Raw genomic sequence first — 12,323 nt, forward strand, 5'->3', positions numbered from 1 at the left:
GAAAATAGTGTGTTGGGATCCTGTAATCCCTGATTTCATTCACCAAATACATCTTCAGATAAGATAAGATAGGACTTTATTCACCCCGAAGAAAATAGTTGTGCCAGCGTTACAAAGACTCAATAAACACAGCAGCATAATAATAAAACTGTACACTAACAGAGCAGTCATTTTGGCTCAACCATCACCTCTGTAAACTCCAGCAAAGGAACACACAGGAACACTTCTTTATCTTCATATATAGTTTTTATTTAAAGGGAATGGGCTGTAGTTTGCAACTCGTTGAAGACTCCTCAGACGTCCTTCCTGGTCAGAGTCTTCCACACCTTGTCCTGAAGTGTCTGCAGGAAGTAGACGATGTTCCTCTTTTTGTTTTGCTCCGAGACTCCCTGCCGGGGCCTGGAGTCGGCGGTGAACTTATTGCCCAGAGATCCAATCACCTGCTCGTTCATCATCCTCCTGTAATCCTCCATCACCGCCTCGTACTTCTCCACAGATTCGGCCCGATCGGCGGCAGCTTCGGCGTCACTTTGCACTCTGATCACGTGACCCATCCCCCAGGAGGGAGGAGGGAAGACCAGGGACTTCAGAAGGAGCTTCACCGCCTCCTCCACGAACGAGTACACCTCAAAAGAGTCAAAGTCAACTTCATTGTCAATATTTCAGTTTGTGTACAGACAGAGAGATCGAAATACCGTTTCCAAATACAAAAATACAAATATATATACAAATATCCTATATACACAATCAACAGACACATGTATATGTACATATGCACACATTAAAGGTCCCCTATCATACTGTTCTTCATCAATATATCAGATATATCCAGAGCCTGTCTCTGATTGGCTGAGACACCAAACAGATCATTGCAGCATTACCCATAATCCCCTCTGTTTCAGCCCTGTTTCCAAAGTGCTGATTCTCTGTCTGTTACTTTAGATGAAAATAAGGAGCCCCTCCCCACGCCCCTCTGAGAGACATTTGGTTACAAAGAACTCAATGGTGCTCTAGGAGGAGATTCAGGTGATAAGGTGGGGGGGGGGGGTTACCTTGGTTGCTGATTGGCTAATGGTTACACAAGACAACACATCGTTATGACATCATAAAGTGGCCAAAATCTGATCAGCTCATTTTCAGACAGGTTTTTATAAAAATGGATCAAAAAGAGAGAGAATCTTTGTTCCTGAAACTTTCAGAGTCTCTTTCCACAGAGGGGACACATGTTGATGAAGAAGAGAGATGAGGAAGAGGGGACACATGTTGATGAAGAAGAGACATGAAGAAGAGGGGACACATGTTGATGTAGAAGAGACATGAAGAAGAGGGGACACATGTTGATGAAGAAGAGGACATGAAGAAGAGGGGACACATGTTGATGAAGAAGAGAGATGAAGAAGAGGGGACACATGTTGATGTAGAAGAGACATGAAGAAGAGGGGACACATGTTGATGAAGAAGAGACATGAAGAAGAGGGGACACATGTTGATGAAGAAGAGACATGAAGAAGAGGGGACACATGTTGATGTAGAAGAGACATGAAGAAGAGGGGACACATGTTGATGAAGAAGAGACATGAAGAAGAGGGGACACATGTTGATGAAGAAGAGAGATGAAGAAGAGGGGACACATGTTGATGTAGAAGAGACATGAAGAAGAGGGGACACATGTTGATGAAGAAGAGACATGAAGAAGAGGGGACACATGGTGATGAAGAAGAGACATGAAGAAGAGGGGACACATGTTGATGTAGAAGAGACATGAAGAAGAGGGGACACATGGTGATGTAGAAGAGACATGAAGAAGAGGGGACACATGTTGATGTAGAAGAGACATGAAGAAGAGGGGACACATGTTGATGAAGAAGAGACATGAAGAAGAGGGGACACATGTTGATGTAGAAGAGACATGAAGAAGAGGGGACACATGGTGATGAAGAAGAGACATGAAGAAGAGGGGACACATGTTGATGTAGAAGAGACATGAAGAAGAGGGGACACATGTTGATGTAGAAGAGACATGAGGAAGAGGGGACACATGGTGATGTAGAAGAGACATGAAGAAGAGGGGACACATGTTGATGTAGAAGAGACATGAAGAAGAGGGGACACATGGTGATGTAGAAGAGACATGAGGAAGAGGGGACACATGGTGATGTAGAAGAGACATGAAGAAGAGGGGACACATGTTGATGTAGAAGAGACATGAGGAAGAGGGGACACATGGTGATGTAGAAGAGACATGAAGAAGAGGGGACACATGTTGATGTAGAAGAGACATGAAGAAGAGGGGACACATGTTGATGTAGAAGAGACATGAAGAAGAGGGGACACATGTTGATGAAGAAGAGACATGAAGAAGAGGGGACACATGTTGATGTAGAAGAGACATGAAGAAGAGGGGACACATGGTGATGTAGAAGAGACATGAAGAAGAGGGGACACATGTTGATGTAGAAGAGACATGAAGAAGAGGGGACACATGGTGATGTAGAAGAGACATGAAGAAGAGGGGACACATGTTGATGTAGAAGAGACATGAAGAAGAGGGGACACATGGTGATGTAGAAGAGACATGAAGAAGAGGGGACACATGTTGATGTAGAAGAGACATGAAGAAGAGGGGACACATGGTGATGTAGAAGAGACATGAAGAAGAGGGGACACATGTTGATGTAGAAGAGACATGAAGAAGAGGGGACACATGGTGATGTAGAAGAGACATGAAGAAGAGGGGACACATGTTGATGTAGAAGAGACATAAATAAAAGCACAACAATCAACACATCACTCACCTGCTCAGAGGGCTCAAAGACAGCCGTGATGGGGAACATTTTGCTCGGCTTGCACAGCTCCGAGTCGGACCACGCGAGCCTGCCCACGTCCAGAAAGTGAGTCTTGCCGTGCGTCTGTTGGTTGAACACGTCCGTGAGTTTGTCCGCCAGCGACTTGGAGAAGTGAAACAGCTTGTCTTGACTGATCAGATCCTCCAGACCCTTCAGAGCGCCTTCTCCACCCTCAGCTTCCCTCATGAGAGACTGAACCACCTCGGGCATGATGCTGTTGGACTCCTGTGATCTGGACTCACTGATGGTGAGACGATCCGACAATCTCCCCTCCTCTTCCTCCTCTTCTTCTTCTTCTTCTTCTTCGTCATCCGACAGCTGGTCCAAAACCTCTTTTGGGATGGTAAAGAAATTGATAATCCTGTGCCACAAGTCTACTGTGTGCGCATGTTCACACTGAGACTCAGGGGAGGTTGAAAGTCCCAGCGTTTTGTCCTTTTTCTTGTCCTGTGCTTCGTCCAGGAGAAACTGCACTATTTCCTCCACGTCTTTTGAGCCGGTAACTTTGCTGCTCTCCTGTCTTCCTCTGACTCTCTTGATGGACATGAAGCCAGAGAATCCCTCCTCTCCATCTTCTCCATCCTCTTCCTTTTTGGGGTTGTCGAAGAAATCCTTAATCGTGCCCCGCAGTTCTTTTCTGACGAGCAGCGCTGCGGCGGCGACTTGCTCCTCGGTCACGGTGACATTTTCTGAACCCTCCACCTCTCGTTGTCTCTCGAACAGCTGATTGGCTCTCAGGGCCACAGTTTCCAGGATCTTTGAGGCCAGAGGAAGAACCGTCTCTCTGTACGGCTCGATGGATGTGACCCTCGCCTGGATGCAACACGAGCTCAACATCAGCAGCGAGCTCGTGAGAAACTCCTTCAACACCTCGTCATGTGTGAAAGTCTTCTGTTGAGTTGTGTCGTGAGGAGGTGAAGCGTCTCCGAATTCAGGGTTCGCCTCCTGCGGTGCTACCTAAGATAAGATAAGACTTTATTCATCCTGAAGGAAATTGTTGTGCCAGAGTTACAAAAATACAATAACCACAGCAGCATAATAATCAAACTGTACACTAACAGTGCAGTAAAAAGTGCTTTTTAAATAACTACAGGAAACATAGTTAATGTAAATATTACCAGAGTTTAGTAGTGCAAAACAAACGTAGTGGCAGATACGTAATTGCACGTTATTATAGCACATTATTCATAATAATAATAATAATATTGCACATGTTATATACACTAGAAAACAAGCTGTTTTCACTTGAAATAAGCACAAAAATCTGCCAATAGAACAAGTGAAAATGAGCTTGGTAAGATCTGTTGAAATAAGAAGGGATATTTAGATAAATCAGATCTTGTAATTAGCTGGAGAACTCACTTTGAACTATATTTGACCAGAATCAGGACATGTTGTGTTTCAATATAATCCTCTAATGCTCAAAGGTTTTCTGTGTTCTGATGCTAGTTGGTGACTTTCTAATAAATATGTAAAAAGATATGTGTTTCATCTGAGATACAACTCAAAGTAAGATGTTTTGACTTAACAAGATGATGCATTGTCTAAAAACAAGACCTGACATCTCACTGCAGTGTTACTTCTGAAGTTATTATGTCTTATATCAGGAGTAGAGACATATTCTGACTAGATGTTAGACACATATACTTGGCAAGATTTAGAGTTTTTGTAGTGTAGCAGCGAGTATTACCTCGTTATTTCTGATCTTTTTTAGGGCCTCTCGCACTCTGATGAGGAAGCTCTGAAGTTTCTTGTGGACGAACGGGGGGCAGCAGCAGTAAAACTCGTGCAAACTCTCCAGATCACTCGTGTCCGAATATCTCGACTTGCCACTTGTTGCTGTCAGTTTGACGGGAGCGTTTGTGAGGACTGGGCTGGCGTTGCTTCCTCTCTGCTTCTCTCCTGATGTCATGTCTGCACACGGCTCGCAGATATCAGACATCACCTCCTTTGCTGCCGGATCCAAAAACTCGTCTTCAGTGTGCGAGGACAAGCTCTCTGAAGACTCTAAGAGAAATTCTTCAACGGAGGATCTGCAAAACAAACATGTATCCGTTAGTTTAATCACACTTTGCGATTTAATTCATAATAACTTGATATTTGTTAATAACAGCTTATTTCTAGGGCTCCAGGTGACCATCTCTCTTGTTTATTTGATTACAAATAGAGTCACAACCTCAGTCAAGGCAACACGAATGAAACAGCTAATTCACTTTTTAGACTGGGATGAAAAGAATATTTCTGTTAATCTTTTAATTATTTGATTGTGTAAAAATAAACTAGGAAAACCAACATTTCTGACCAACATTAAATACAAAATATAAAATGAATATCTAACAGGAAAACATTACTAAATCCTCACTCTGGACAGTTTTAAAAATCAAGTTCGACATTTCGAATAAATGAACAGTCAATATTTTTTTTTTTCATTAAGAACGATTATAGAATATCTTACTCTAGCCCCATTCACTTTAAAGGGCCCACGTCATGCTTTTCCGGTTATTACCCGTCCCCTTGTGTGTGATGTAGCTTTTTCACAAACCCTCAAAGTACACCCTGTAGCGAGTAAAACTCTAACACAGAAAAGACCTGTCTGTGCTGCCCCAGAACGCCTCGTTGGACATTTTTCTTTTTCTATTTCTTTCTTCCTGGTCACAGTGACGTAACGCTGCGGAGCTCCGCACACACACACACACACACACTCGGAGCTCAGGCTGTGAGTGTGTGTGTGTTCAGGCTGAGTTCCGCGGTGTCTCGCTGTCTCGCAGACCCCACGCAGAAACCAGGAAACGACACCAGTAAGCCAGCTCAAACTGTCCGCTCCTCGAGCCTCAAAGGGCGGAGCAGCGAGCCTCGCAACGTCCCGCCAACACGGCACCCAGACCCCACGCAGCATTCTCATCTGTTTGTCATTACTGGTATCATTTCCTGGTTGCTAACAAACGCCATTGTAACACATAATCACTGATGTTCCGCTGTAACGGTGGTGGACTCATCAGAACAGAGTGGGCGAGCTGACCAATCAGAGCACAGTGGGCTCACAGGGAGGGGGGGGGGGGGGGCTCCAGGAGCTCCAACAAGGCGTGTAGGACAGAGAGTGAATACACATACTATACAGAGATGCTGAGAAACCAATGAGAGTTTGGAACATTGCACAATATAAATATATTCTAGTAGACCTCAACAATGGAATTATGATCAGTAGAAATGGCCATGACATGGGACCTTTAAGATTGAAATGACATGTGTTAAAGGTAGGGTAGGTACATTTGAGAAACCAGCTCGAGTGCGCTAGAATTTGAAAATACACAGCCGGAAAAAATCTGCACCTTCCTCACAGAGCCCCTCCTCCAAGACACACGAACGCGCACATGACCAATGAGGGCACAAGATAAGTTTGTGCACAGATGGAAGGCTGACAGGCAGGTAGGCCATCCAGTTATTTTAGCCGGGCCGACTAAAATGATTGGTCGTGCTGTTTACAGTACTACGGCTTCCACAGATGACATTTCTTTATGGATTTTTTGTCAAAGCACTTCAGATATTCATTGCTATCGGGATGTTAAGAGCATTCCATGGAATATAACAAAAAGTGTATCTCGAGCCGGTTTCTCAAACTTACCTACCCCACCTTTAATTTAAAAAGAAAATATCAGTCTTTTAAAGCTAATGTGTATTTATTTCTTGTCTGAAGTAGGTTTTTTAGACACACTTTGGGATCATTTGGCATTAAGAGGCTTATTATATTATTTATGAGTGACAGGTGCATGTTCCCACCTGCAGGAGTTCCTGTCTGAACCCTCTGAAGGGTCTCCAGGCTGCAGCTGGTCCATCAGAACCGGAACCAGGACCTGCAGAACGAGCTCAGAGACGACCGTGACGATCCTCCTGGACACCTGAGCCAGGTGAGCCTGCGTCAGCTGAGGAGGAGAGCAGGTTCATATCATCATCATCATACGTTTATTTAGTATAGCACCTTTCACAGGAATATAATTCACAAAGTTCTTCTCAAGAAAGAACAAAAGTTCAAATGAAGACCACCGAAACATGAATACAATAACAACATGAGGCAGAAATTAAGATTAACATAAAAACAAAACACAGAGCACGTGGAGTCCCTAAAGGAACAGACATCAGAACACATCTCAAGTATAAACTAAAGCCAATGTAAAAAGATGGGTCTTCAGTTGTTTTTTAAAAGCTTCTACAGAGATACTGAAGCTAAGGCCTTCTCTGAAACAGAAGCTGTGGATTCTACATCTTTGAGCAGAAACAAGCTCTGTAGCTGCAGGGTAATGTGTGTCCTAAATAGCTCTAATGCTAGCTATATCTAACTAGTGAGCTAGTTTACGTTAGCTTAGGTAGGCCTAGCTAAAGTTAGCTACCTAAGCTAACGTAAGCTACCTATCCAACAAGCTTGCTAGCAAATGTTTAGCTAACTAGCTAGCTATGGCCAAATGAGTGGCTCTCATGATTTCAATTATATTTATTATTTTAAGTACATTTACTCAAGTACTGTTAGTTTAGTTACTTTAGAGATCTGGATTAATGATGTGAAATATAATCAACTCTTAAATCACTTTACCAGATCTGAGTATTTCTAACTTTACTCAAGTACAAGATCTGAGTACTTCTACATTTACTAAAGGACAAGATCTGAGTACTTCTACTTGTATTCAAGTACAAGATCTGAGTACTTCTACTTTTACTCAAGTACAAGATTTGAGTACTTCTACTTTTACTCAAGTACAAGATCTGACTACTTCTACTTTAACTCAAGTACAAGATCTGAGTACTTATACTTTTACTAAAGTACAAGATCTGAGTACTTCTACTTTTACTCAAGTACAAGATCTGAGTACTTCTACTTTTACTCAAGTACAAGATCTGAGTACTACTACTTTTACTCAAGTACAAGATCTGAATACTTCTACTTTTACTCAAGTACAAGATCTGAGTACTTCTACATTTACTCAAGTACAAGATCTGAGTACTACTACTTTTACTCAAGTACAAGATCTGAGTACTTCTACTTTTACTCAAGTACAAGATCTGAGTACTACTACTTTTACTCAAGTACAAGATCTGAGTACTTCTACTTTTACTCAAGTACAAGATCTGAGTACTTATACTTTTACTAAAGTACCAGATCTGAGTACTACTACTTTTACTCAAGTACAAGATCTGAATACTTCTACTTTTACTCAAGTACAAGATCTGAGTACTTCTACATTTACTCAAGTACAAGATCTGAGTACTACTACTTTTACTCAAGTACAAGATCTGAGTACTTCTACTTTTACTCAAGTACAAGATCTGAGTACTACTACTTTTACTCAAGTACAAGATCTGAATACTTCTACTTTTACTCAAGTACAAGATCTGAGTACTTCTACATTTACTCAAGTACAAGATCTGAGTACTACTACTTTTACTCAAGTACAAGATCTGAGTACTTCTACTTTTACTCAAGTACAAGATCTGAGTACTACTACTTTTACTCAAGTACAAGATCTGAGTACTTCTACTTTTACTCAAGTACAAGATCTGAGTACTTATACTTTTACTAAAGTACCAGATCTGAGTACTACTACTTTTACTCAAGTACAAGATCTGAATACTTCTACTTTTACTCAAGTACAAGATCTGAGTACTTCTACATTTACTCAAGTACAAGATCTGAGTACTACTACTTTTACTCAAGTACAAGATCTGAGTACTTCTACTTTTACTCAAGTACAAGATCTGAGTACTACTACTTTTACTCAAGTACAAGATCTGAGTACTTCTACTTTTACTCAAGTACAAGATCTGAGTACTTATACTTTTACTAAAGTACCAGATCTGAGTACTCCCCTCTGCTTCCTGCACTGCAGTGTGTACTTTGTATACTCTCTAGGTTCAGGGACAGTTTGTTAATGAAAGTTCAGGTTAAGGACTCACTGGTTCTCTCATCTGGTCATCTGGAAATTACAGCCAAGATCTGCGTACTTTTACTTTTACTGTACAAAATAGGCTACAAGATCTGAGTACTTCTACTTTTACTCAAGTACAAGATCTGAGTACTTCTCCTTTTACTCAAGTACAAGATCTGAGTACTTCTACATTTACTCAAGTACAAGATCTGAGTACTTCTACTTTTACTCAAGTACAAGATCTGAGTACTTCTACTTTTACTCAAGTACAAGATCTGAGTACTTCTACATTTACTCAAGTACAAGATCTGAGTACTTCTACTTTTACTCAAGTACAAGATCTGAGTACTTCTACTTTTACTCAAGTACAAGATCTGAGTACTTCTACTTTTACTCAAGTACAATATCTGAGTACTTCTACTTTTACTCAAGTACAAGATCTGAGTACTTCTACTTTTACTCAAGTACAAGATCTGAGTACTTCTACTTTTACTCAAGTACAACATCTAAGTACTTATACTTTTACTAAAGTACCAGATACTCCCCTCTGCTTCCTGTACTGCAGTGTGTACTTTGTATACTCTCTAGGTTCAGGGACAGTTTGTTAATGAAAGTTGAAGGACTCACTGGTTCTCTCATCTGGTCCCTGAGGTTCTCCCACTGTTTGTCCTGCAGGCTGTTGATGAAGGTGAAGAGTTTGTTGAAGCACAGATCTTCCTCTTCCTCCTCCTCTTCCTCCTTCCTGTCTCCCAGCATCCTCTGAGCCACAAACCTGATGGCCGCCTCCCTGTCCTGAGCGTGGGTCTTTCTGTCCTCAGCGTGGGTCTTTCTGTCCACCATCCTGTGTTTCAGAGCCTCCATCCTATTGGTCAGAGTCTCCGCCCGGGGGACGAGGCGCTGCTGGACGAACTGAACTAACGTCTGCATTCAGGAGCCGGATGTCCCTCAATGCTATGATGAAGGTTTGATGATGAGAGCTGAGTAATAACCATAGACTGTATGGTCATAACTGAGTTTTCAAATCATGACATTCCGACACCACGTTGATGTTGTTGTTGTTGGTGTTACCATGGCTACTGTAGTTCTGTTGTTGTGATTTAATCTTTTGGTTTCAAAACTCTCCATCCGTTTTGAATTGTTGTTTTTTTACTTTTCTTGTTCTTTTAAAACAAGAAGTCACAGGTTTTTAGAATATTACAGAAACATGTTTATATATCTGATAAAAACTCCAAAGGTCGAGTTAGTTTCACAACCCTCTTTCTCTCTTCTTTATTTGTATTATTTGCCTGTTATTATTATTTAATTATCTCATTTATTTGCGTCTCCATGAATTGCCTTGTTTCTATTTTAACTCCGTATTTTTTTAATATAATTTATATATTCAGGCCTATTTTTAGTTGTAAGCGTTACTAGATTTGTTTATTTTGTGTTGTGTTGTGGTATTATCTCCATTAGCGGTGATTTGTTACAGGGTACAGAGTTGTGTTTTTAAATCACGACATTCCGTACACAACCGTCACCACGTTGTTGTTGTAACCATGGCTACTGTGGTTTGTTGTTGTTTGTTTCACACTCTTGATTCCTGATTCTTTAATGAACTTATTAACCTCCACTTAATATTGTTACCGTGGCTTGTTTTGATTTAAATGTTAAACTCTTTCAGTCTTTTTTTCTTTCATTTTGTGACTTGTTTGCTCTCGTACCATAAAAAGCTCAGGTTCACAAAACATTACAGAAACACATAGAAGGTTTCTCATTTCTCTAATTTCCCCTCCTCGACTCCTCTCTCCTCGTTCCTCGGTCCTCAGTTCCCCTTCTCGACTCCTCCGCTTGCATCTCCTGTGGGCGGGACTAAGACACGAGGATAGGAGTCGAGGATAGGAGACGAGGAGGGGAGTCGAGGAGGGGAATTAGAGCTATTTTCTAATTCTTGCCAGTATTTAAAGGGGACCTATCATGCAAAATGCACTTTTGTACGTCTTTTCTACATGAATATGTGTCCCCGGTGTTCCAGGGAACTCACCAAGTGTCAGAAAACACAACCCTCTCTATTTTCCTCCATACCCAAATCTCTAAAAAAGGGGCTGCAACGGATCTGATAAAAACTGATCCAGATTTGAACACTGTCCTGACGTCAGGACGGTGGCACTACGGCTATTGGGCCAACTCCACCAATCAGGAGGAGACAGCCACGGCCATTGCCGTTCGAAAGCGCTGGAGACGCTGTAGTACATATGCCAGGCCTGTAGGTGGTGCTGTTCTCACTGAATCAGCCCTTGCTAAAACAGAGCTAAAAAAAAGTGCAAATTGAGCGAAATGAGGCATGGCTAAAATGCATGATCTGTTTGGTATTTTGAAAAGAAAAAAGTATAAATATGCCTTATATAGGTATGGTCCTACACTATATTATTCAAATATAGCATGATAGGTCCACTTTAAGATTGTTTAGGAAGTTCTATTATTATTATATTTTATTATGTAGATACTTTTTTTCTCTCATTGAATTTTCTTACTTTTTTTATTGGAATATTTGTAGATATACTGAGTGTGTTGCACAGTGTCGTGTCTTTGGACAAGAATGTCAGTGGTTTGGATAGCAGCGTAGAAAGTGAAATGAGAAGCAGAAAGACGTAGAAAAGAGCACGGAGACATCAGAGTTTATTTTGAATGTTAATAATAAAACTATATATTACTCACAGCCTCTTTGGTCCCGTTCATCGCCGGCCTCCAGACCAGCGTGTCGTTACTGAACTGAACTTTGTAGGAATACACCAGGTTCCAGCTGCACAGGAACACATGTCACATTCTGTCATATATTCACTGCTTGGATGTGTACACCTTCGCAAGAACCTGATTCTGATATGTAAGATATAGATCATATACTCAAGTATTCTTCTATATCTTACATATCAGAATCAGGTTTTTTGCTAAGCTGGTTTACACATCCAAGCAATTTGTTTCGGTGTATATAAACACACAATATAGGTAAATACGTTGTAAGAGAAAAATTCTCCAAGTCCAAAATGCGTCCCTCCATCCAGTGGAGAACATATTATGCATTTATCATCAGAATCAGAATCAGGTTTATCACCAGGCAGGTTCACACGTACGAGGAATTTGACTTGATGTCGTGGTGCATACATCAAAGTAAAACAAGAGTTAAAAACACAGATAGAAAACTATTTAAAGAAAACTATAATAACATTAAAAAAGATTGAAAACAATAAAAAAGATTGTAAAAAGATTGAATTGAATGATATACTATAATTATGATATACTATAATATATAATTTCCCAAATTAGGATCAATAAAGTACTATCTTATCTTATCTCGGTGGAAGTCTTTAAAAAACTCAAAACACATTTGTACAATTGAGCCTTTTAGGAAGCAAACTCCTGCTCTGCTGCACGTTCTCAATGCACTGCGGTGCATTTTAACCTGTCATCTGGTTTTGTGTTGAATTTGCATTATCCTCCTTTTAATGCACACTTTCCTCGTTGTACCTTTAATCTAAATGTATTTCTTGTATATGTCTATTCTTTGCTATTTTTAGTTGGTCTT

The 12,323-nt window shown here is 40.8% G+C and overlaps 1 protein-coding gene across 2 annotated transcripts in view; it reads right to left on the minus strand.

Annotated features, from left to right (window-relative positions):
• Positions 1–12,323, minus strand: part of LOC117486847 (probable carboxypeptidase X1) — a 35,197-nt gene that overhangs the window by 14,219 nt on the left and 8,655 nt on the right. Inside the window, exon 5 of one of the 2 annotated variants that reach the window (XM_034135419.1) lies at positions 11,459–11,543. In XM_034135419.1, the coding sequence (XP_033991310.1) occupies positions 11,459–11,543 (85 nt within the window). Of the gene's footprint in view, positions 1–11,458; positions 11,544–12,323 lie in introns of those variants that run through there. The other variant, XM_034135420.1, reaches the window with a different exon arrangement.

Source organism: Trematomus bernacchii, unplaced genomic scaffold (assembly GCF_902827165.1).
Source record: "Trematomus bernacchii unplaced genomic scaffold, fTreBer1.1, whole genome shotgun sequence".
In the NCBI taxonomy this organism is placed as follows: Eukaryota; Metazoa; Chordata; class Actinopteri; order Perciformes; family Nototheniidae; genus Trematomus; species Trematomus bernacchii.